The sequence below is a fragment of the Polyodon spathula genome, chromosome 11, assembly GCF_017654505.1.
Source record: "Polyodon spathula isolate WHYD16114869_AA chromosome 11, ASM1765450v1, whole genome shotgun sequence".
Taxonomy (NCBI): domain Eukaryota; kingdom Metazoa; phylum Chordata; class Actinopteri; order Acipenseriformes; family Polyodontidae; genus Polyodon; species Polyodon spathula.
In genome coordinates, this window is record NC_054544.1 from 15,493,784 (window position 1) to 15,521,007 (window position 27,224).

At 40.8% G+C, this 27,224-nt stretch overlaps 1 protein-coding gene across 1 annotated transcript in view; it reads left to right on the forward strand.

Moving 5' to 3' along the window:
• Positions 1-27,224, forward strand: part of ttn.1 (titin, tandem duplicate 1) — a 172,421-nt gene that overhangs the window by 128,101 nt on the left and 17,096 nt on the right. The window contains exons 209-224 of the mRNA XM_041263764.1: positions 149-17,257; positions 17,357-17,653; positions 17,906-18,493; positions 18,795-19,097; positions 19,196-19,492; positions 19,591-19,878; positions 20,033-20,332; positions 20,445-20,747; positions 20,836-21,141; positions 21,239-23,005; positions 23,115-23,408; positions 23,507-23,794; positions 23,887-24,186; positions 24,269-26,335; positions 26,431-26,733; positions 26,831-27,136. Coding sequence (XP_041119698.1) covers positions 149-17,257; positions 17,357-17,653; positions 17,906-18,493; positions 18,795-19,097; positions 19,196-19,492; positions 19,591-19,878; positions 20,033-20,332; positions 20,445-20,747; positions 20,836-21,141; positions 21,239-23,005; positions 23,115-23,408; positions 23,507-23,794; positions 23,887-24,186; positions 24,269-26,335; positions 26,431-26,733; positions 26,831-27,136 — 25,116 coding nt within the window. The remainder of the gene's footprint in view (positions 1-148; positions 17,258-17,356; positions 17,654-17,905; positions 18,494-18,794; positions 19,098-19,195; positions 19,493-19,590; positions 19,879-20,032; positions 20,333-20,444; positions 20,748-20,835; positions 21,142-21,238; positions 23,006-23,114; positions 23,409-23,506; positions 23,795-23,886; positions 24,187-24,268; positions 26,336-26,430; positions 26,734-26,830; positions 27,137-27,224) is intronic.

Consider the following 27,224-nt stretch of genomic DNA (forward strand, 5'->3'; position numbering starts at 1 on the left):
ACTGTTTTATAGTTACAGTAGGGGAGGGGGAGGCAGATTTGTCATGCCAGATGGGGGATTCCATATCTCATGCCTGAATTAAGACTAGTTTATTTAGATTTTACTTTTAATATGTACGTACTTATTCCTTATTCTGTTATCATTTTAGATGTACCTGGACCACCTTCCAACCCGAGAGTTACTGATACTACCAAAACCACTGCAACACTGCATTGGGGCAAACCTCACTATGATGGTGGTCTGGATATCATCGGATACATAGTTGAGCATAAAAAAGAAGGCGATGAAGACTGGGTTAAAGACACAACAGGCACTGCTCTCAGGATTACTGAATTTGTCGTTGCAAACCTGCAGCCAGGAGGAAAGTATCAATTTAGAGTTAGTGCTGTGAATGCTGAAGGGGTTGGAGAACCTGCTCAGACTGAAGAAGTTATTGAAATAAGGGAACGAGAGGAGGTACCTGATTTTGAACTTGATGCTGAACTTAGAAGAACACTTGTTGTCAGGGCTGGATGTTCGATTCGCATTTTTGTGCCAATTAAAGGCCGTCCAACACCTGAAATCACTTGGATGAAAGGAGATGTTGCACTTAAAGGCCGTGCAAGCATTGATAACACAGAATCTTACACTCTGTTGGTTATTCCTGACTGCACTAGGCATGATGCTGGGAAATACACAATGGTCCTTGAAAATGCAGCAGGCAAAAAGAGTGGTTTTGTAAATGTTAAAGTTTTGGACTCACCTGGACCGCCAATCAATCTTAAGGCCAGAGAGGTTACTAAAGACTGTATCACAATGCAGTGGGATATACCCCTAATTGATGGAGGGTCACGAGTTACAAACTATATTGTTGAAAAACGTGAATCAACACGAAAGGCATATTCAACCATTACAACAAAATGCGAGAAGTGTTCCCTTAGAATTCCTAACTTAGGAGAGGGATGTGAATACTACTTTAGAGTGATGGCTGAAAATGAATTTGGCATTGGTGAACCAGCTGAAACACCAGAACCAATTAGGGCATCTGAGGCTCCATCTTCTCCAGAAAGTCTTAATGTCATGGATGTTACCAAGACTTCTGCTAGTCTTGCATGGCCCAAACCAGTACATGATGGTGGAAGCAAGGTGACCGGATATGTTATTGAAGCTCAAAAGAAGGGTGCAGAACAGTGGCTGCATGTTGCTACCGTAAAGGCTCTTGACTATATAGTGAAAAATCTCAATGAAAACGATGAATATACCTTCCGTATTATGGCAGTCAACAGTGCTGGAAGAAGTGACCCTAGAGAAAGCAGACCAGTCCTTATTAAGGAACAAACAACACTTCCTGAATTTGACCTACGTGGCATCTACCAGAAATTGGTTATTGCCAAAGCGGGAGATAACGTCAAAGTTGAGATACCTGTTTTGGGTCGTCCAAAACCAACAGTTACCTGGAAGAAAGGCAACCAAGAATTCAAACAAACACAGAGAATGAATATTGAAAATACTGCAACCTCAACCATCCTGAATATTAATGACTGCACAAGAAATGATAGTGCACAATTCACACTGATAGGAAAGAACATACTTGGGGAAATCAGTGATACTGTTACTGTCCAGATACACGATATTCCTGGACCTCCTAAAGGGCCCATTAAACTTGATGAAATTTCATCAGATTTCATTACAATATCGTGGGATTCCCCAGATAATGACGGAGGGGTACCAATTAGTAATTACATTGTAGAAATGCGTGAAACCTCCGGCACATCATGGGTAGAGTTAGCTTCAACTGTTATACGTACAACCTTTAAAGCGTCTCATCTTACCACTGGAGTTGAGTATCAGTTCCGTGTCAAGGCCCAAAACAGGTATGGTACTGGCCCAGCAATTACCTCAGAGACTGTAGTTGCTGCATACCCATTTAAGAAGCCTGGACCTCCAGGCACTCCACAAGTCATCACAGTCACTAAAGATGCAATGACAGTTAGCTGGAATGAACCAATTAGTGATGGAGGAAGTACACTTTTCGGTTACCACATTGAACGAAAAGAGAGGAACAGCATCTTGTGGCAGACAGTCAGCAAAGCTTTAGTTGTAGGAAATATTTTCAAATCATCTGGACTTACTGCTGGAATTGCATATGAATTCCGTGTTGCAGCTGAAAACATGGCAGGCAAAGGTAAACCTAGCAAGCCATCTGAACCAGTATTTGCTCTTGATCCTGTAGATCCACCTGGCAAACCATTACCAATTAGTATCAGTAGACATGCTGTCACACTCCAATGGACCAAACCTGAATATGATGGAGGCTTCAAGATAACTGGATATACAGTTGAAAAGAAAGACCTTCCAAATGGTCGTTGGCTAAAGGCCAACTTCAGCAACATTCTGGAGAGAACTTTCACCGTCAGTGGACTAACTGAAGATGCTTCATATGAATTCCGTGTGTTTGCTAGAAATGCTGCTGGTTCTGTCAGTAAACCCTCTGAACCATCTGATAGCATAACATGCAGAGATGACATTGAAGAACCAAGAATCATGGTTGATGCCAAGTATAAAGATGTCATACTGTTAAAGGCAGGAGAAATGTTCAAACTTGAAGCTGATGTTGCAGGTCAGCCATTACCAACAATGGTTTGGACTAAAGAAGGAAAGGAACTTGAAGATACTGCTAAACTTGAAATTAGAACGTCAGACTTTTCTACTGTTTTAATTCACAAAGACTCTACAAGAAGAGATGGAGGTTCATTCACTCTAACAGCCAGTAACCCTGGTGGTTTTGCAAAACATGTGTTTAACGTTAAAGTTCTTGATAGACCAGGTCCACCTGAAGGACCATTAGCAGTTTCGGATATCACAGCAGAGAAATGTGTGATATGTTGGTTGCCACCAACTGATGATGGAGGTGCAAAGATTGACCATTATGTGATTGAAAAACGTGAAACAAGCAGACTTGCATGGACAAATGTAGCAACTGACCTGCAGGTGAACAAATTTAAGGTGACAAAGCTGCTAAAAGGAAATGAATATATTTTCAGAGTGATGGCTGTTAACAAATATGGAGTTGGTGAGCCACTGGAGTCTGAGCCTATCATTGCAATTAACCCATATGTAGCTCCAGATCCACCTCAAACACCCGAAGTTACTGCCATCACAAAAGATTCGATGGTTGTTTGCTGGGGACATCCAGAATCAAACGGAGGCAGTGAAATTACTAATTATGTCATAGAAAGAAGAGATAAGGCTGGTCTGCGTTGGGTTAAATGCAACAAAAGAATTGTCACAGACTTGAGATACAAAGTTTCTGGCCTAACTGAAGGACATGAATATGAATTTAGAATTTCAGCGGAAAATGCTGCTGGCTTAAGTGCACCAAGCCCAGCTAGTACTTTCTACAAAGCATCTGACACAATATTTCAACCTGGTCCTCCAGGTAATCCTCGAGTGCTAGATACCAGCAAATCATCAATCACCATTGCCTGGAACAAGCCAGTATACGATGGTGGTTCTGAGATAACAGGATATATGGTTGAAACATGTCTACCTGAAGAGGATGAATGGACAGTTGTAACTCCACAAGATGGACTTAAAGCTACATCCTTCACAATCACAAACCTGAAGGAAAATCAAGAATATAAAATCCATATTTCTGCTATTAATTCTGAAGGCATTGGAGAGTCTGCTCTTGTTCCTGGATCACCAAAAGCTGAGGATAGACTGCTTCCTCCTGAAATTGACCTAGATGCTGAGCTTCGCAAAGTTGTCAGTATCAGAGCCTGTTGTACATTAAGACTTTTTGTGCCAATTAAAGGAAGACCAGCCCCAGAGGTTAAGTGGGCAAGAGAGAGTGGAGAACCTCTTGACAGAGCATTGATTGAGAATACATCATCATACAGTTTACTAGTAATTGAAAATGTCAATAGGTTTGATAGTGGCAAATATATGCTAACTGTTGAAAACAGCTCAGGCAGCAAGACAGCCTTTGTGAATGTTAGAGTTCTGGATTCTCCTGGAGCACCACAAAACCTCAAGATAAAGGAAATTACAAAAGTGTCTGTTTCACTCACATGGGACCCCCCTCTCATTGATGGCGGTTCTAAAATTAAGAACTATATTGTGGAAAAGCGTGAATCAACAAGAAAAGCATACTCCACAGTTATGGCCAACTGCCACAAAACAAGCTGGAAAATAGACCAGTTGCAAGAAGGATGCAATTACTATTTCAGAATTCTTGCTGAAAATGAATATGGAGTTGGTCTTCCTGTTGAGACTTCAGACTCCGTTAAAGTATCTGAAAGACCACTTCCTCCAGGAAAAGTCACTCTCCAAGATGTCACCAAGAACAGTGTTAGTCTCTCATGGGAGAAGCCAGAACACGACGGGGGTAGCAGAATCGTGGGATACATTGTAGAAATGCAGAGCAAAGGCAGTGAAAAATGGACAGCATGTTCGACAGTAAAAGTCACTGAAGTTGTTGTACCAGGACTGACACAAGGTGAAGAGTATATGTTCCGTGTATCAGCAAAGAATGATAAAGGTGTAAGTGATCCTCGCCAGCTTGGTGTTCCTGTAGTTGCAAAGGACCTTGTCATAGTTCCAGCATTCAAGCTTTTGTTCACCACATTCAGTGTTCTCGCAGGTGAAGACCTCAAGGTAGATGTACCATTTGCTGCTCGACCTAAAGCAAATGTTACCTGGCATAAGGATGACCTTCCTCTGAAACAAACCACAAGAGTGAATGCAGAAATCACAGAAAATCGTACACAACTAGTAATTAAAGAAGCCTGCAGAGATGATGTTGGCCAGTATAAAGTCACACTTGCAAATACTGCTGGTGAAGCAACAGAAAACATAAGCATTGTTGTACTAGATAAACCTGGACCACCAACTGGCCCTGTGAAAATAGATGAAGTCACTGCTGACAGTATTACTCTTACATGGCAACCCCCAGAATACAGTGGTGGATGCACTATTAACAACTACATTGTGGAAAAGAGAGATACTTCTACAACTGTTTGGCAGATTGTATCTGCTACTGTTGCCAGGACAACTATTAAAGCAAGCCGATTGAAGACTGGTTCTGAGTACCAGTTCAGAATTTCAGCCGAGAACAGATACGGCAAGAGCAGTTTCCTCATTTCAGAATCCTTGGTAGCCCAGTATCCATTCAAACTCCCTGGTCCTCCTGGTACACCTTTTGTAACTGCAGTTACAAAGGATAGCATGGTGGTGCAATGGAATGAACCTGTTATTGATGGTGGCAGCAGGATTATTGGTTACCATTTGGAACGCAAGGAAAGAAACAGTATTCTTTGGGTGAAGCTTAACAAGACACTAATACAGGACACCTGGTTTAAGACAAGCAACCTTGAAGAGGGAGTTGAATATGAATACAGAGTATATGCTGAAAATATTGTGGGCATTGGGAAATCAAGCAAACTATCTGAATGTTATGTTGCAAGAGATCCTTGTGATCCACCAGGTCGACCAGAAGCAGTATTAGTCACCAGAAACTCTGTTACACTACATTGGACAAAGCCTGAGTATGATGGTGGCAGCAAAATTACTGGCTACATTGTTGAAAAGAAAGAGTTACCGGATGGTCGCTGGATGAAGGCCAGCTTTTCCAATGTTGTTGAGACACAGTTTGAAGTGACTGGCTTAGTTGAAGAACAAAGATATGAATTCCAAGTAATAGCAAGAAATGCAGCAAGTGTTTTCAGTGAACCCTCTGAAAGCTCTGGGCCCATCACTGCTAGAGATGAAGTGGATCCACCTCGTATAAGCATGGATCCTAAATACAGAGAAACTATAGTTGTAAATGCCGGGGACAACTTCAAGATTGATGCAGATATTCATGGAAAACCAATCCCCACCATCCAATGGCTAAAAGGAGGCCAAGAACAGAAAAATACAGCTCGTCTGGAAATCAAAAGCACAGACTTTGCCACATCCCTTAGTGTCAAGGAAGCTATACGTGTTGATGGAGGCCAGTACACACTCTTGTTAAAGAATGTTGCAGGTGAAAGATTAGTTGATGTCAATGTGAAAGTTTTGGATAGGCCTGGAGCGCCAGAAGGACCTATTGGCATCTCTGGAGTAACATGTGAGAAATGTTCAATTTCATGGAAACCACCAACACAGGATGGAGGCAGTGATATATCCCACTACATTGTTGAAAGAAGGGAAACAAGCAGATTAGTGTGGACAGTGGTTGAGTCTAAAGTACAGACTCTTGGTCTAGAAGTTACAAAACTTCTGGAAGGAAATGAGTATATTTTCCGTGTCATGGCTGTAAACAAATATGGAGCTGGAGAACCACTTGAATCTGATGCAATGATAGCTAAAAACCCGTTTGTGGTTCCAGATGCACCTAAATCTGTTGAAGTTACAACTATCACAAAGGACTCGATGGTAGTAGTATGGGAAAGACCTGCAAATAATGGAGGCAGTGAGATTTCAGGTTATGTTGTAGAAAAACGAGACAAAGAAGGCATCAGATGGACAAGATGCAATAAACGTGTATGTAATGAACTGCGCTTTAGAGTAACTGGACTTCTTGAAAACCACAATTATGAATTCAGGGTCTCAGCTGAAAATGCTGCTGGAGTTGGTGCACCAAGTTCTTCTTCAGTTTTCTATAAGGCATGTGATCCTATTTTCAAACCAGGACCACCTAACAATCCTAAAGTAACTGATATCACCAGGTCGTCTGTATTCCTTTCATGGAGCAAACCAATTTATGATGGTGGCTGTGAGATTCAGGGATACATTATAGAGAAATGTGAAGCAACCTCTGATGAATGGACAATGTGCACTCCACCCACAGGTGTTAATAAAACATGGATTGAAGCCGACAAGCTACAGGAGAAGAAGGAGTACAAGTTTAGAGTCTGTGCTGTAAACAAGGCAGGTGTTGGAGAACATGCAGATATTTCTGGAGCTGTCCTTGTGGAAGAAAAACTGGAAGCACCAGACCTTGATCTAGACCCTGAACTCAGAAAGGTTGTCAGTGTTAGAGCTGGAGGTTCCTTGAGATTGTTTATTCCTATCAAAGGACGACCTGCTCCAGAAGTAAAATGGGGAAAAGATGATGGTGAAATCAGGGAAACAGCTCAGATTGATAGCACAAGTAGCTACACCTCCCTTGTAGTTGACAATGTGAACAGATTTGACAGTGGAAAATATACTTTGGCAGTAGAAAATATTAGTGGAACAAAGTCTGCTTTCATCAGTGTTAGAGTACTTGATACACCAAGTGCACCAGTCAACATGAAAGTTAAAGAGATTACCAAAGAATCATTAACTTTAACATGGGAGCCACCTCTGTTGGATGGTGGGGCTAAGATAAAGAACTATGTTGTGGAAAAACGTGAAAGCACAAGAAAAGCATATTCTGCAGTTGTGACCAACTGCCACAAAACTTCATGGAAGATTGACCAACTCCAGGAAGGGTGTAATTATTATTTTAGAGTCTCTGCTGAAAATGAACATGGTATTGGTTTACCTGCAGAAACTATTGACCCATTGAAAATATCTGAGGTGCCACAACCCCCAGGTAAAATAACTGTTGTTGATGTCACACGAAACACTGTTTCTCTTGCCTGGGAGAAACCTGAACATGACGGTGGCAGCAGAATCATTCAATATGTTGTGGAAATGCAGGCCAAGGGCAAAGAGACATGGTCTCCTTGTGCACATGTTAAAACACTTGAAACTGTTATTTCCAGCTTAGCTCAAGGAGAAGAATATATGTTCAGGGTTATAGCTGTGAATGAGAAAGGCAAAAGTGACCCAAGATCACTTGCAGTTCCAGTGGTTGCTAAAGATTTAGTTATCGAGCCAGATGTAAAACCTTTATTTAGCAATTATAGTGTACAAGTTGGTCAGGACCTGAAAGTAGAAATTCCTATTGCTGGGCGACCAAAACCAACAATTTCTTGGACAAAGGATGGCCAAACCCTTAAGCAGACCACAAGAGTTAATGCTACTGATACAGCACACCATACAATACTTAATATTAAAGAAACCACCAGGGATGATGGTGGTATATATGGCATCACTGTGTCTAATGTTGTTGGACAAAAAGTTGCATCAATTGAAGTGATAACACTTGACAAACCTGGACCACCAACTGGCCCTATTAAACTTGATGAAGTTAGTGCTGAAAGTATCACAATTTCATGGGAACCACCAAAATACAATGGCGGCTGCCAGATATCAAACTATATTGTTCAAAAGAGAGATACAACTACCACAAACTGGGAAATCGTTTCAGCAACAGTTGCAAGGACAACACTCAAAGTTTTGAGACTCAAGACTGGAGCAGAGTATCAGTTTAGAATCTTTGCTGAAAACAGATATGGACAAAGCTTTGCTTTAGATTCTGAATCTGTGGTTGCACAGTATCCATACAAGGAGCCTGGTCCACCTGGTACACCATTCGTTACAGCAGCCACAAAGGACAGCATGGTTGTGCAATGGCATGAACCAATTAATGATGGAGGCAGCAGTATTGTTGGTTACCATTTGGAACGAAAAGAAAGAAACAGTATCCTCTGGACAAAGATCAATAAAACTATTATTCAAGATACACGGCTTAAGACCAGTCCTCTGGAAGAAGGCATTGAATATGAATTCAGAGTCTATGCAGAAAATATTGTTGGTATTGGAAAATCTAGCAAAATATCTGAATGTTATGTGGCACGTGACCCATGTGATCCACCAGGTTGCCCAGAAGCCATAATTGTTACAAGGAATTCAGTCACTCTTCAGTGGACAAAGCCAGAGTATGATGGTGGCAGTGTCATAACTGGTTATTTTGTTGAGAAACGTGACCTTCCAGAAGGTCGATGGATGAAAGCCAGCTTTACCAATGTAATGGAGACCCAATTCACTGTTACTGGTCTTACTGAAGATTCTAAGTACGACTTCAGAGTTTTTGCTAAAAATGCTGCAGGAACTATGAGCAAGTCATCAGAGAACACTGGTCCAATAACTGCCAAGGATGAGGTTGAGCCTCCACGATACTCAATGGATCCAAAATACAGTGCAGCAATTGTTGTCAATGCTGGAGATACATTCAAGCTTGAAGCTGATGTACATGGAAAACCATTGCCTGCAATCCAGTGGTTCAAGGGGGATAAGGAACTTGAAGGTACCGCAAGATGTGAAATTAAAAACTCAGACTTCAAAGCATTGATTATGATTAAAGATGCTATTAGAATTGATGGTGGACAGTACAATTTGCAGCTAACCAATGTAGCTGGCACAAAATCTGTTCCTATTCATGTGAAAGTGTTGGACAGGCCAGGACCACCTGACGGAGTTATTAGCATTACTGGTGTGACTGCTGAAAAATGCTCTCTGTCATGGGCACCTCCACAGCATGATGGTGGCAGTGACATCTCACACTATATCATTGAGAAGAGAGAAACTAGTCGTCTTGCTTGGACTGTTGTGGCTTCAGATGCAGTGGCTACTATGTTGAAGGTAACAAAACTCCTGGAAGGTAATGAATATATCTTCCGTATTATGGCAGTAAACAAATTTGGTGTAGGTGAACCTTTGGAATCTGCACCAGTTATGATGAAGAACCCATTCATACCTCCTGGAGCACCAAAGGCTTTAGAAATAGCCAATATTGCAAGGGACTCTATGACTGTGTGTTGGACTAGACCAGATAGTGATGGTGGCAGTGAAATTATAGGATATATTGTAGAGAAGAGAGACAGGGCTGGAATCAGATGGACAAAATGCAACAAGCACAGGCTTACAGACTTGCGCTTTAGAGTGACAGGACTCACAGAAGACCACGAGTATGAATTCAGACTATCAGCAGAAAATGCTGCTGGAGTTGGTGTACCAAGTCAGCCTTCCCCTTACTTTAAAGCTTGTGATCCAATATACAAACCAGGCCCACCAACAAATGCACACATTGTGGATATCACCAAGAATTCTCTTACACTTGCATGGGGCAAACCAATTTATGATGGTGGCAGTGATATCCAGGGATATATTGTTGAAACTTGCAAAGCTGATGAAGAAGAATGGACCATGTGCACACCACCAACTGGCCTGCGTGTCAATCGTTTTGAAATCACAAAACTTATTGAACATCAAGAGTATAAGATTCAAGTATGTGCTGTCAATAAGTTAGGCGTTGGTGAGCCTGCAGAAATACCTGCAACAATTAAACCTGAAGATAAACTTGAAGAACCTGAAATCCATCTGGATGCAGAGTTAAGACAAGGTATAGTTGTACGTTCTGGAGGTACTGTGAAGATCCTTATACCTTTCAAAGGAAAACCAACTCCTGAGATTAATTGGTCCAAGGATGAAGGTGATCTACCAGAAAAAACACAAATAGAAAAGGGTATTAACTATACCCAGCTTTCAATAGACAATTGTGATAGAAATGATGCTGGCAAATACACACTTAAATTGGAAAATAGCAGTGGTGCCAAGTCTGCATTTGTCTCTGTCAAAGTACTAGATACCCCTGGAACACCTCAGAACCTTGTAGTGAAAGATGTAAAGAAAGATGCAGTTACTCTAATATGGGAGCCACCTTTGATTGATGGAGGAGCAAAGATCAAGAACTATGTGATTGATAAGCGTGAATCAACAAGAAAGGCTTTTGCCAATGTTACTTCAAAATGTACCAAAACTAGCTTTAAAGTTGAAAATCTAATTGAAGGAGCTATTTATTACTTTAGAGTTATGGCTGAGAATGAATTTGGTGTTGGACTACCTGCTGAAACTACTGATTCAGTAAAGGCATCTGAGCCACCATTGTCACCAGGAAAAGTAACACTTACTGATATCACTCAGACAAGTGCTTCTCTTGCATGGGAAAAACCAGATCACGATGGAGGTAGCAGGATTTTGGGATACTTGATAGAGATGCAGCCTAAAGGATCTGACAAGTGGGCAGTAGCGACCCAAATCAAAACATGTGATGGTGTTGTTTCTGGCCTAAGTTCAGGTCAAGAGTATCTCTTCCGTGTGATTGCTTACAATGAGAAAGGAAAGAGTGACCCAAGACCACTGGCTGTTCCAGTCATAGCTAAGGACCTAACAATTGAACCCAGTTTCAAACTTATGTTCAGTACATACAGTGTTCAGTCTGGAGAAGATCTTAAGGTGGAAATACCAGTAATTGGGCGTCCAAGACCCAAGATTGCTTGGACAAAAGATGGACATGCACTTAAACAAACAACAAGAGTAAATATTGAAACTACACCAACATCAACTGTCCTTAAAATTAAAGAAAGCCACACAGATGACCTTGGCAAGTATACTGTCACAGCTACCAACAGTGCAGGCACAGCCACAGAAGAAGTTACAATTATTATTCTTGATAAGCCTGGTCCAGCTGTAGGCCCAGTACGAATAGATGAAGTAAGTTCAAACTATGTCATTTTATCATGGGATCCTCCCCAATATACCGGAGGCTGTCAGATAAACAATTACATTGTTGAAAAACGAGACACAACCACAACTGCATGGCAGATTGTATCAGCAACAATAGCAAGGACATCTATCAAAGTGACTAAGCTTAAGACAGGTTCAGAATACCAATTTAGGATATATGCTGAAAACAGATATGGAAAGAGTTCTTCTTTGGATTCTTCATCAGTTGTTGTGCAGTATCCTTACAAGCAACCCGGACCACCTGGCACTCCCTTTGCTACATCACTTACAAAAGATTACATGGTTATTGAGTGGAATGAGCCAGTCAATGATGGTGGCAGTGCAGTTATAGGTTATCATCTGGAGCGCAAAGAAAGAAACAGTATTCTGTGGACTAAACTGAACAAGACTCTTCTTCAAGACACTCGCTTCAAGACAAACAACCTCGAAGAAGGCATTGAATATGAATATAGAGTATATGCTGAAAACATTGTAGGCATTGGTAAATGCAGTAAAGTTTCAGAATGCTTTGTAGCCCGTGATCCATGTGATCCACCTGGCTGCCCTGAAGCTATTGTTATCACCAGAAATTATGTAACTCTTCAATGGACAAAGCCTCAGTATGACGGTGGCAGTAAAGTCACTGGATATTTTGTAGAAAAGAAAGAGTTGCCAGAAGGTCGCTGGGTGAAAGCAAGTTTCACAAATGTAATTGAAACTGAATTTACTATCACAGGCTTAGCTGAAGACCAAAGATATGAATTTAGAGTTATTGCAAGGAATGCAGCTGGTATTTTCAGTGAACCTTCTGAAAGCACTGGACCAATTACAGCTAGAGATGAAATTGAATCCCCGAGAGTTTCAATGGATCCAAAATATAAAGATGTAATTTTTGTTAATGCAGGTGACACATTCACCCTTGACGCTGACATCCATGGCAAACCAGTGCCTGACATCACATGGTTAAAAGAGGGAAAAGAAATTGACAAAGCTACTGCAAGAATGGAAATTAAAACAACTATCCAAAGAACAGCGCTTACAGTAAAGGACTGCACTAGAATAGATGGAGGAAACTATGTACTCAACCTCAGCAATGTCGGTGGTACAAAAGCAATACCAATAACAGTAAAAGTTCTTGACAGACCTGGTCCTCCTGATGGCCCATTGAGAGTTACAGGTGTCACTGCGGAGAAATGCTACTTGTCTTGGAGCCCACCCTCACAAGATGGTGGTGCTAACATATCTCATTATAATATTGAGAAGAGAGAAACCAGCAGGCTATCCTGGACACAGGTTGCATCTAATATTCAAGCAATCAGCCACAAAGTGACCAAACTTCTGACTGGCAACGAATACATTTTCAGAGTTATGGCAGTTAACAAATATGGCATTGGTGAGCCATTAGAATCTGAACCTGTTCTAGCACGTAATCCATTCAAGCCACCAGGAAAACCATCAGTTCCTGAAGTTACAGCCATCACAAAAGATTCTATGATTGTAACATGGACCAGTCCTGATGACAATGGGGGAGCTGAAATTGATGGTTATGTCCTTGAGAAACGTGACAAAGATGGCATTAGATGGACAAAATGCAATAGAAAGAGGTTGAGTGATCTGCGATTTAAAGCAACTGGTCTCACTGAAGGACACTTTTATGAATTCCGTGTTGCTGCTGAAAACGCTGCTGGTGTAGGAGAGCCAGGTGATCCATCAGTATTCTACAGAGCGTGTGATGTAACATATCCTCCAGGCCCACCAAGCAATCCAAAAGTAACAGATACCTCTAGCACAACTGTGTCCCTTTCTTGGAGCAAACCTATCTATGATGGTGGTGCTGAAATAAGGGGATACATTATAGAGATGAAAGAAGCCACCACTGATGAATGGATCACATGCACCCCTCCAACTGGTGTACAAGCAACACACTTTTCTGTCACAAAACTTAAAGAAAACACTGAATACAATTTCCGCATCTGTGCTGTTAACATAGAAGGAGTTGGTGAACCTGCCGACATCGCTGGATCTGTAGTTGCAGCTGAAAAGGTTGAACCACCTGAGATTGAACTGGATGCAGATCTTAGAAAGATGGTATCTGTACGTGCTAGCGGCACTTTGCGCTTGTTTGTTGCCATTAGAGGTAGACCTGAACCTGAAGTTAAATGGCAGAAGGCAGAAGGGACTCTAACTGAACGTGCACAAATTGAAGTCACAGGTTCCTACACCATGCTTGTCATTGACAATGTCAACAGATTTGACAGTGGCAAATATATTTTGACACTGGAGAACCACAGTGGCACTAAATCAGCCTTTGTCAACGTCAGGGTGCTTGATTCTCCAAGTACTCCTGTAAATTTCAACATTAAGGAAATAAAGAAAGATTCAGTTACACTGACATGGGAGCCTCCTCTAATTGATGGTGGGGCAAAGATTACCAACTACATTGTTGAGAAGCGTGAATCTACAAGAAAGGCATATACTACTGTTACTAACAACTGCATCAAGAATACATTCAAAGTGGATCAGCTCCAAGAAGGAGGTATTTACTATTTCCGTGTATTGGCTGTAAATGAACATGGTGTTGGCCTGCCAGCACAAACAACAGATCCTATTAAAGTGTCAGAAGCTCCTTTGCCTCCTGGCAAAGTAACTCTTGTAGATGTAACACGCAACAGTGTAACCATCTCCTGGGAAAAGCCAGATCATGATGGTGGCAGCAAAATTTCAAGTTATGTTGTTGAAATGCAAACTAAAGGTAGTGACAAGTGGACCATGTGTTCTCAAGTGAAGGCATTGGAGGCAACTGTATCAGGCCTTACCATGGGTGAAGAATACTCCTTTAGAATTATTGCTGTGAATGAGAAAGGAAAGAGTGACCCAAAACAACTGGGGGTACCTGTGGTTGCAAAGGACATTGAGATTGAACCTAGTTTGGAACTTCTTTTCAACACTTACAGTGTGAAAGCAGGAGCTGACCTTAAGATTGATGTACCATTTAGAGGTAGACCCCTGCCTACTGTGTCATGGAAGAAAGATGGTCTACCCTTGAAACAGACAACAAGAGTAAGTATTCAGACATCCAAAACATCAACTGTCATTGTAATCAAGGAAGCAACAAAAGAAGATGTTGGAAAGTATGACGTTAGTGTGGCTAACACTGCTGGTACAAAGTCAGCTGAAATTGGAATTATTGTACTTGACAAACCTGGTCCACCTGGTCCAATCCGTTTGGATGATGTTAGTTCTGACAGTATATCAATTTCATGGGACCCACCAGAGTATGATGGTGGTTGCCAAATTAACAACTACATTGTTGAAAAGAGGGATACTACAACAACACAATGGCAAATTGTGTCTGCCACAGTTGCCAGAACATCAATTAAAGTTTTACGACTGACAACAGGTTCTGAATATCAGTTCCGTGTTTATGCTGAAAACCGCTATGGAAAGAGCAATTACAGAGACTCCTCTGCAATTGTTGCACAATATCCGTTTAAACCACCTGGTCCTCCTGGAACACCCCGTGTTTCACATGCAACTAAATCTTTCATGATTGTTGAATGGAATGAACCAGTTAATGATGGAGGCAGTCCAGTACTTGGATATCACATTGAACGCAAAGAAAGAAGTAGCATTCTTTGGACCAAGATTAATAGAGGTCTTATTACTGACACTCAAATGAAAGTAACAGGTATTGAAGAAGGCCTGCTGTATGAATACCGTATATATGCAGAAAATATTTCTGGAATTGGTAAATGTGGCAAAGCATGTGAACCTGTTGCTGCAAGAGATCCATGTGATCCTCCTGGTCAACCTGAAATTACTAACATTACTAGAACTTCTGTATCACTGTCTTGGGCTAAGCCAGAATATGATGGTGGAGCCAAAGTCACAGGTTATATTATTGAACGTAGGGAACTGCCAGATGGTCGCTGGCTGAAGTGCAATTTCACCAACATCCAAGAAAACTACTTTGATATAACAGGTCTTACAGAAGATCAACAGTATGATTTCCATGTTATTGCAAAGAATGCAGCAGGATTGTTCAGTGAGCCATCTGAATGCACTGGCCCAGTCACAGTTAAGGATGATGTTGATCCTCCTCGAATCATGATGGATGTCAAATTCAAAGATGTAGTGGTAGTGAAGGCTGGAGAAACTTTAAAGATTAATGCTGATGTTGCTGGTCGTCCTCTGCCAGTAATTTCATGGTCAAAGGATGGCAAGGAGATCGAAATAAAGGCTAGAGTTGAAATTGCCTCAACAGATAACAGTACTTCAATCACTATCAAAGACTGTATCAGACGAGACTCTGGGCAGTATGTCCTGACTTTGCAGAATGTGGCAGGAACAAGATCAATGGCTGTAAACTGCAAAGTGCTAGACAGACCTGGCCCATCAGCTGGACCAGTACAGGTATCAGGACTTACAGCTGAGAAATGCCATCTGTCTTGGGGGACACCACAAGAAAATGGAGGTGCTGAAATTGATCATTATGTGGTAGAGAAACGTGAAACGAGCCGTCTTGCCTGGACTGTGGTGGAAGGAGATGTGAAAACAACATCTTGCAAAGCTACTAAACTACTTAAAGGCAATGAATACATTTTCAGAGTTATGGCTGTGAACAAATATGGAGTTGGCGAACCACTAGAGAGTGATGCTGTTAAAGCTTTAGATCCATTTACAGTTGCAAGTGCACCCACAAATGTGGAGATCACCAGTGTTACTAGAGAAGATATGACAATCTGCTGGGCTCGACCAGTTAGTGATGGTGGTAGTGAAATCACTGGTTATATAATTGAAAGACGTGAAAAGTCTGGTCTGCGATGGGTGCGCGTGAACAAAAAACCTGTGTATGATCTTAGAGTTAAAGCATCTAACCTCCGTGAAGGATGTGAATATGAATACCGTGTACTTGCAGAGAATGCTGCTGGTTTAAGTGCTCCAAGTGAAGCATCTCCACTGACTAAAGCAGAAGATCCAGTTTTCCTGCCATCACCACCATCCAAACCTAAGATAGTAGATTCCACAAAGACCACTATTTCTATTGGCTGGACTAAACCATTGTTTGATGGTGGTGCCCCTATCACTGGATATAATGTTGAGTATAAGAAAACTGAAGATGAAGAATGGACAACAGCTGTTCAAAACCTTAGAGGCACAGAGTTTACTATTGTTGGACTCACTTCTGGAGCTGAATATGTCTTTGCAGTAAGATCAGTCAACAAAGTTGGACTTAGTGATCCAAGTACAGCCTCTGAACCCCAGGTTGCAAAAGAGAGAGAAGAAGAACCTGCCTTTGATGTTGACAATGAAATGCACAAGACTTTAATTGTCAAAGCTGGCAGCTCATTTACACTCACTGTACCTTATAAAGGAAAACCAGCGCCTAATGTGATATGGAACAAGGAAGATGTAGATTTAAGAGTAAGAGCATGTATTGACACAACTGACAGTTGCACATCATTAACTCTAGAGAAGGCAACCAGAAATGATTCTGGAAAGTACTGCATAACTCTACAGAATACTATTGGAACTTGTTCTTTGACACTAGTTGTCAAGGTCCTGGATTCTCCTGGTCCTCCTGCTCACATAGCAATTAAAGACGTCACTAAGGACTCTGCAGTCTTATCGTGGGATGTACCAGAAAATGAAGGTGGTGCTCCTGTCAAGAACTATCATGTGGAAAAACGTGAAGCCAGCAAGAAGGCGTGGGTATCTGTTACAAACAACTGCCACCAATTGACCTACAAAGTACCGGATCTCCAGGAGGGAGCTATTTACTACTTCAGAGTTTCTGGAGAGAATGAGTTTGGAATTGGATTGTCTTCTGAGAGCAAGGAAGGAGTTAAGGTCACAGGTAAATATTCTTTTTCAATGTGTGTTGTTACAAAGAAATCACTTTTTAAAGAAGTGTTTCAGACACTGATTTCTAATAAGTGTTAATTATTCCTTTCAGAAAAACCAAGTCCACCCGAGAGGCTAGGAGTTACTGATGTTACTAAGGAGAGTGTTTCCCTTTCCTGGAGTAAGCCAGAACATGATGGGGGCAGCAGAATCACTAGTTACCTGATAGATGCCCTTGAGAAAGGCCAACAGAAATGGGTTAAGTGTGCCGTTGTAAAAGTGACCCACCATGTTGTTCGTGGCCTTAAGGAAAACGTTGAATATTTCTTCAGAGTCTGTGCTGAAAACCAGGCTGGTCTCAGTGAGCCCAAAGAAATGCTTTTCCCTGTTACAGTAAAAGATCAACTTGGTAAGTTATCACATGTTTTTTAATTGTTTTAGTCCTACTTTGTTCAAAGAAATAACCCTACATTGCATAAGACTAACATCTTGCCATCATAATTTCTGTGACTATTGTTCTGTTTCCCCAAATCAAAGGTTTAACTTGTAGCAGATATTTTAAAGTAACATTTTATTGATTTTGACTATGTTTGAGACAGCACTTGTTTGCTTTATTCATGCACTCACACACATTTGTTTGTGTCTATTAATCTGATTGCAGAATCTCCTGAATTAGATCTGAAGAACTTCCCTCACAATACAGTCTATGTCAGAGTAGGATCAAACCTTAAATTTGAAATTCCACTTTCTGGCAAACCTCTACCAAAGGTATCACTCTCCAGGAACAATGTTTCAGTGAAGTCTACAATGAGATTTAACACAGAGACAACTGCAGATGGCCTCATCATTAACCTCAAAGAGAGCGTTGCTACTGATGCTGGAAGATATGACATTACTGCCGCCAACTCAAGTGGAACAACTAAAACCTTTGTTAATATTGTAGTCCTAGATAGACCTGGACCTCCAGTTGGTCCTGTTGCTGTAAGTGATGTCACAGAGGACAGTGTAATGTTAAGTTGGCAACCACCTGCTTATGATGGTGGAAGTCCAGTTACCAACTATATTGTACTTAAACGGGAAACAAGCACTGCTGCTTGGTCAGAAGTGTCTGCCGCAGTTGCTAGAAACATGATCAAGATTATGAAGCTGACAACAGGAGAAGAGTACCAGTTCCGTATCAAGGCTGAGAACCGATTTGGCATCAGTGACCATATTGATTCTCAATGTGTTACTGTCAAACTTCCATACAGTAAGTTAATTATTTGTGCAACTTCTTTTTATTTTACACAGGTACACTATTTAGAAGAAAGTAATAATATCATTTTATTTGTATAAAACCTGTAAAAGCTACTCAAAACAGTAATTTAATTGCTTCTTCCTGAAAGTTTAATTTATTTTTGTGCTTTCTACCAAATAGGATCCATGTAATAATATTCTTACCAAAACACACTTTTTTTTAAAATAAATCAACAAATACTGTCTGTCATTGGTGCAAGAAATCAGTACATTATATTTGCAAATATTTTGTTTTTACTGTTGTTTCATTTTAGCAATTCCGGGACCACCATCTACACCATGGGTAACTATGGTCACAAGAGAGCACATCACTGTTTGCTGGCATGAACCCGTCGCTGATGGAGGAAACCCTGTATTTGGATACCATTTACAGATGAAAGACAGAAACAGCCTTCTGTGGCAGAAAGCTAACAAGACAGTCATCCGTACGACCCACTTCATAGTCAGCAATGTTAGTGGTGGACTTATCTATGAGTTCAGAGTATTGGCAGAAAATGCTGCTGGTATTGGCAAGGTTAGCCATATTTCTGACCCAGTCCTTGCAATTGATGCTTGTGGTAAGTATTTATTTGTTTACTGTTTTTTTGTTATTGTTTTCCTTATTACTGTAATTCACAAATGGGTTTTTTGAAAAACGAATAATTTTGTGTTTCAGAACCACCAGTAAATGTGCGTGTGACTGACATCACAAAGAACTCAATCAGCCTTGCATGGCAGAAACCTGCTTATGATGGTGGAAGCAAGATCACTGGATACATAGTTGAGAAGCGAGACATTCCCAATGGAAGATGGACAAAGGGTAGCTTCACCAATGTCATTGAAACGCAATTCACGGTCTCAGGCTTGACACAGGATGAAAAATATGAATTCAGAGTTTTTGCAAAGAATGCCATAGGCTCTGTAAGCAATCCGTCATTAATTGCTGGTCCAGCCACATGTGTAGATACTTATGGTGAGTTTTATTTCTTTTGCCATTTATCATGTACATTTTGTTTTTTTAATTTAATTTTCTTTAAAAATATATATGTGTATTTTATTTGTTTGTTTTAGGTGCTCCTGAAATTGACTTGCCTCCAGAATATTCAGATACTGTGAAATTCAAGGCTGGTTCAGCTGTCAGGATTAAAGTTGGAATTTCTGGCAAGCCTTTGCCAACAGTTGAATGGTACAAAAATGGGAAAGAGGTGGAGACAAGCGCTCAAGTATCAATTGAAAATACAACAGATTCGGCTTGTGTTATTATTAAGGACGCTGCACGTACCAATAGTGGAAGCTATGAACTCAGACTTAAGAATGCAATGGGCTCTACATCAACAACTATCAGAGTACAAATTTTAGGTATGTTTTATGAAGAATAACTATTTTATTTTATTTTCTGCTGGAAAATAAACTCAATTTAGTATAATTAACCAACATGAAGCCATCATTTATCTCCTGTATAAAATCAATTGTTAGAAAAATGATATCTTATGCTTTTTTTATTTTTAATCAGATAAACCTGGACCTCCAGGTGGACCTATTCAGTTCAAGACAGTCACTGCAGAGAAAATAACATTCATGTGGGATCCTCCAGCTGATGAAGCTGGTGCCTCTGTAACCCACTATATAGTGGAAAAACGTGAGACGAGCAGAGTGGTCTGGACGCTCATATCAGACAAACAGGAACAGTGTCTTGTCTCTGTGCAGAAGCTTATCAGAGGCAATGAATACATCTTCAGAGTTAGAGGTGTAAACAAATATGGCGTTGGAGATGCATTGGAATCTGATCCTGTTGTTGCTAAGAATGCATTTGGTAAGATTTTTTTAATATATGTGTGTGTGTGTGTGTGTGTGTGTGTGTGCGTTTATTTGCATTTTTGTTTCACTATCGTTTTACTATTTTGCTTTGTTTCTCTTTATTTTAGTAACTCCCGGACAACCTAGCATGCCTGAAGTTACAATGATTACCAAGTCAACAATGACTGTGACCTGGAACAGGCCTACTGTAGATGGTGGCAGTGACATATCTGGATATATCCTGGAAAAACGTGAGAAGAAGAGCTTGCGATGGTTCAAGGTCCTGAAAGAGCCTATCTGTGACACTAGACAGAAAATATCAGCCTTGACAGAAGGAAATGAATACCAGTACCGTGTCAGTGCTGTGAACGCAGCTGGAGAAGGCCCATTCTCTGATGCGTCTGATTTCTACAAAGCTTCTGATCCAATTGGTACGAATAACATATAACTGTTTTTTTATTGTTATATTCTGTTATTCAAATATATAATTTTAACCTGGTATAATTGTTCTGCTTTCAGACCCACCAGGTGAACCAACCAAGCTTAAGGTTGTTGACACAACAAAATCATCTGTTACTCTTGCATGGGTTAAACCTGTGTATGATGGAGGCAGCGAGGTTACCAGCTACGTCGTTCAAATGAGAGAGGGTGAAGAAGAAGATTGGACTGTGGTCAGTTCAAAGGGTCAAGTGAGAACTACAGAGTATGTTGTATCTCACCTAAAACCTGGAGTGAACTACTACTTCTCTGTGTCTGCTGTCAACTGTGCTGGAAGTGGAGATCCAATTGAAATGACAGAACCTGTTCAAGCTAAGGATATCCTTGGTATGTATTTACAATATAGGTGATGAAATTATTTACACATACTTTTTATATGTATACTGACAAAATGTAATCCATTCTTCTGATTTCATTTTTACAGAGGAACCAGAGATTGATCTTGATGTTGCAGTCAGAACTCAGTTCACAGCTAAAGCAGGTGAAGATGTGGAGATCATGATTCCATTTAAGGGGCGACCTGCACCAAATGTCACCTGGAGAAAGGGAGAGAAGAACATTGACAATGATCCAAGATACAATATCCACAATACTGAGTCATCCACAATGCTTATAATTCCACAGGTTACTCGTAATGATAGTGGAAAATACGTTCTTGACATTGAAAATGGTGTTGGTGAACCTAAATCATCATTTGTCAATGTTAAAGTGCTTGACACACCAGGTGCTTGCCAAAAATTGCAGGTGAAACATGTTACTCGTGGCAATGTTACTCTTGTTTGGGAACCTCCTCTTGTCAATGGCGGTGCTCAAATTAGCAACTATGTTATTGAAAAGAGAGATGCTACCAAGAGAGCATATTCTGGTGTGACAACTAAATGCTCTAACACCACATTCAAAATTACTGGCCTCTCTGAGAAGACCTCTTTCTTCTTCCGTGTATTGGCTGAAAATGAAAATGGATTAGGCGAGCCATGTGAGACAGCAGAACCAGTTAAAGCTACTGAGATACCTGGTCCCATAAAAGATCTTTCAATGAAGGACTCTACTAAGACTTCAGTCATATTACAGTGGAACAAGCCTGACTATGATGGTGGAAGTATCATCACAGAGTATGTAATTGAAAAGAAACTTAAAGATGAACAGGAATGGTCACTTGCTGGTGTCAGCAAGACCGGTGAGTTTGAAGCAACTAAACTTAAAGAACTTTCAGTAATGGAATTCCGAGTTTCTTCCAAGAATGAAAAGGGACAGAGTGATTATGCTCAGATTGGACCAATTACAGTAAAAGACCACATCATTCAACCTGAAGCCGACTTATCAGATATCCCAGGAGGACAAATCAGCGTACGCATTGGACATAATGTCCATATTGAACTGCCTTACAAGGGTAAACCAAGACCAACTGTGCAGTGGCTAAAAGACAGCCTGCCTCTCAAAGAAAGTGAACAAGTGCGCTTTAAGAAAACCGAAAACAAGGTTTCTTTGAACATTAAGAATGTTAGAAAAGATAACGGTGGAAAATACACCTTAGTCCTTGATAATGCTGTCAGCAGGAAATCATTTAGTGTCACTGTTATAACTCTTGGTCCACCATCTAAGCCAAAGGGACCCATCCGATTTGATGAAATCAGAGCGGAAAGTATAATTATTTCATGGGATGCTCCTGATGAGGATGGAGGTGGAGAAATCACCTGCTACAGTGTAGAAAAGCGAGAAACATCACAGACAGCCTGGAAGATGGTTTGCTCTAGTGTAACCAGAACAACCTTTAAGATTCCCAACTTAATTAAAGGAACAGAGTATCAATTCAGAGTACGTGCAGAAAACAGATATGGAGTAAGTGAGGCCCTACTTTCATCAGACGTATTTGCCAAACACCAGTACCGACCACCGGGTCCACCAGGAAAGCCTTTTGTATACAATGTCACTTGTGATGGCATGTCAATTCAATGGGACGCCCCGGTGTATGATGGAGGTTCTGAAGTGACAGGATTCCATGTTGAGAAGAAGGAAAGAAATAGTATTCTGTGGCAGAAAGTAAATAAAACACTAATATCTGTAAGAGAATATAGAATTACAGGTCTTATTGAAGGACTGGAATACCAGTACCGGGTCTTTGCTGAGAACAGTGCTGGTCTAAGTCCTTCCAGTGAGACAAGCAAACCCCAAGTGGCTGTTTCTCCAGTTGGTAAGAAAGTTTTTTTTTCATATTAATTGCACTTTTTTGTTGTTCGAATCATTCTGTAATTGTCATGTGTTGCAACATGCATATTTAATATTTATGTATCTGTTTTTAGATCCACCTGGTACTCCTGACTACATTGATGTCACCAGAGAGACTGTCACACTTAAGTGGGAACCACCACTACGTGATGGAGGAAGCAAGGTTGTTGCTTACAGCGTAGAAAGACGTCAAGGAAAATCACGCTGGCTGAGATGCAACTTTACTGATATTTCTGAATGCCAGTACACAGTCTCAGGTCTTGCCTCTGGTGACCGATTTGAATTCAGAGTAATTGCCAGAAATGCTGTTGGAACTGTTAGTCCACCTTCTCAGTCATCTGGTTACATTATGACCAGAGATGAAAATGGTAAGCATTACCTGTGATTATGTGAAAATCATAAAAAAAGAAGAAAAAAAAACATGTCTTCATAGAAATGACGTTTTTGTTATTGTTTTATTTTTCAGTTCCACCAACAATTGAATTTGGAGCACAACATTTTGAAGGCCTTACAGTGAAGGCTGGAGAACAGATTAGAATTAAAGCCCTCATTTACGGTCGTCCAGTACCTCAGGTGACCTGGTACAAGGATGGAAATGAAATTGATAAGAAGATGATGATGGATATTACCACTGTGCTTGGTTCAAGCAGTCTCTTTATCAGAGATGCTGGTCGAGAACATCGTGGTGTGTATAGTGTTGAAGCCAAGAATGCTTCTGGAGTCAAGAAAGAAGACATTACTGTTAGCGTACAAGGTATTTATGGTTTACTCTTTTTTTACAGTACTTTTTAAAATTATATTAAATAATAAATTATTAATATAACATATTTTAATAATCTTTTTCAGATACTCCTGGACCACCTGCTGGGCCAATGCGGTTTACCAACATCACTGGAGAAAAGGCCACACTGTGGTGGGATCCTCCTGAAAATGATGGTTGTGCTTCCGTTACCCATTATGTGATTGAAAAACGTGAAACCACCAGAATCTCCTGGGCACTTGTGGATGACAAATGTGAAGCTTGCACATTTACTGCTACCAAGCTGATTAAAGGCAATGAGTACCAGTTCCGAGTGTCACCACTTAACAAGTTTGGTGTTGGCAGACCACTGGAATCGGGACCTATAATTGCACAGATTCAATTCAGTAAGTTAGACATTTTAGTTATGCTTTATTGTTTTAATACATATATTTTGGTATAACAAACTAATTACATATGTCTTTTCAGCTGTCCCAGATGCTCCTGGCACCCCAGATTCCACCCATGTCACAGGAGACAGTATTACACTCACTTGGACAAGACCAAGAACTGATGGTGGAAATGAAATTAAACACTACATCCTTGAAAGACGTGAAAAGAAGAGTTTGCGATGGGTGAAAGTTTCAAGCAAGACATCCATCACTGAGACTAGATTAAGAGTAACTGGTCTGACTGAAGGAAATGAGTATGAATTCCGTGTCATGGCTGAAAATGAAGCTGGAGTTGGACCATCAAGCAGTACATCTAGATTAATAAAATGTAGAGAGCCAACCAGTCCACCAAGCGCCCCTACTGTAGTCAAAGTCAATGACACCACAAAGACATCAGTATCCTTGGAATGGACCACACCTGTCTTTGACGGAGGAATGGCGATTATTGGATATGTGATTGAGATGTGTAAGGCTAGCCTTGAAGAATGGAACAAAGTCAACCTTGAAACTTGCATCAACACTAAGTTCACTGTAAGCGAATTAGAACCTGGCGAAGAATATAAATTCCGTGTAGCTGCTATTAATGGTGCAGGCAAAGGAGAATTCTGTGTAATTCCTAATGCAGTAAAAGCTGTGGACAGACTCACATCTCCTGAAATTGACATTGATGCCAACTTTAGACAGACACATATTGTTAGATCAGGTGGCACTATTTGTCTGCATATTGCATTCCAAGGCAGACCTGTTCCTTTGGCTACCTGGACGAAGGCAGATTCAGATCTTAGTCTGCGGGTTGATGTTCACACAACAGAAACATATAGTACCCTTACAATAGAGAATTGCAACAGATATGATGCTGGGAAATACACCCTTACTTTAGAAAACAACAGTGGTAGCAAATCCATTACATTCACTGTGAAAGTCCAGGACACTCCTGGGCCACCAGGACCAATCACCTTTAAGGATGTGACAAAAGGATCTGTGACTCTTATGTGGGATGCCCCAGCTAATGATGGAGGAGCACGCATTCACCATTACATTGTGGAAAAACGAGAGGCTAGTCGTCGTAGTTGGCAAGAGGTCAGTGGTAAATGTCCTCGCCAAATCCTCAGAGTTGGTGACCTTTCAGAAGGTGTACCGTATTTCTTCCGAGTAATAGCAGAAAATGAATATGGCCCAGGTGAGGCATGCGAAATGCCAGACCCGCTTATTGCCACTGAGGAACCTGCTCCACCGAAGAGACTGGATGTCATTGACACCTCTAAGTCCACTGCTACTTTGGCCTGGCTGAAACCTGAACATGACGGTGGCAGTCGCATCACAGGCTATGTTGTTGAAATTAAACAAAAGGGCTCAGATAAATGGGTTGTTGGTGGTCAGACTAAATCTCTGAATCTGACAGTTGAAGGCTTGGTAGAAAATACTGAATATGAATTCCGAGTCAAGGCTAGAAATGATGCTGGCTTCAGTGAGCCAAGAGAATCCTTCTCATCTGTCATCATTAAGGAACCACAGATTGAGCCTACAGCAGATCTCAGTGGAATCACCAACCAACTTATTACCTGCAAAGCTGGAAGCTCATTCACAATTGATATTCCTATTAGTGGACGACCAGTTCCCAAGGTAACATGGAAACTAGAGGAGATGAAACTGAAAGAAACTGACAGAGTCAGCATCAAGACAACCAAAGAAAGAACAACAATGGTTGTCAAAGAAAGCATGAGAGGAGACTCTGGGAAATATTATCTTATACTTGAAAATGTTACAGGTGTCAGAACATTCACTGTTACTGTCAATGTTATTGGAAGACCAGGCCCACCAACTGGTCCTGTTGAAACATCATCAATCACATCAGAATCCTGTGTATTAACATGGCAAGAACCTGAAGATGATGGTGGAACAGAAATAACCAATTATATTGTAGAAAAGCGTGAATCTGGTTCAACAGCTTGGCAGCTTGTTAATTCCAGCGTTAAACGTACACAGATCAAAGTCACCCATCTCACGAAGTACATGGAGTACATATTCCGAGTGTGTTCTGAAAACAGATTTGGTGTAAGCAAGCCTATTGAATCATCGCCAATTGTGGCTGAACACCCATTCAGTAAGTGTAACAAAAAAAAAAAGTCTATAAAAAATATGCTTTTATTATATGTTTATCATCTATGAAAAATAATCATCCTTTTTTAAATCCCATAGTTCCGCCAAGTCCACCAACAAGACCTGAAGTGTATTCTGTCAGTGCTAATGGTATGGCCATGCGTTGGGAGGAGCCATACCATGATGGTGGTAGCAAGGTCACAGGCTACTGGATTGAGAGGAAGGAACGAAATAGCATTCTCTGGGTGAAGGACAATAACATACCATGCTTTGAGTGTAATTATAGAGCAAGCACACTTGTAGAAGGCTTGGAGTACCAATTCAGAATATATGCAATGAATGCTGCTGGCTTGAGTAAAGCCAGTGAGGCTTCCAGACCTATAGTGGCTCAGAATCCAGTTGGTAAGTATTCGTTCAATCTAAAATTAACATTTTTAATAAAATGTAATCCTCCCTAATTTTTAACTAAAATATGGTTTAAATATGTTTCTGTCAAAAGATCCACCAGGAAAAGTAGAGGTCACAGATGTCTCAAGATCCACAGTATCACTTAAATGGACTGTGCCATTCTCTGATGGTGGAAGCAAGATTGTGGGGTACATAGTGGAACGCAAGCCATACAGCGAAACTGGAGAGGGACGCTGGCTAAAATGTAACTATACCACAGTTACAGATACTTGCTTCACTGTGACAGCTCTTGGTGAGGGAGAGGTTTATGAATTCCGTGTAATAGCAAAGAATGGAGCTGGAGTTCTGAGTATTCCATCAGAATCCACAGGACCGGTCACCTGCAAAGCTGAATACAGTAAGATACTTCCACCGTACCTTTAATAAAATTATATTTTTACACAATGTTACATTTTTAAACTGTGTTTCTAACTTGTCTTTTTATT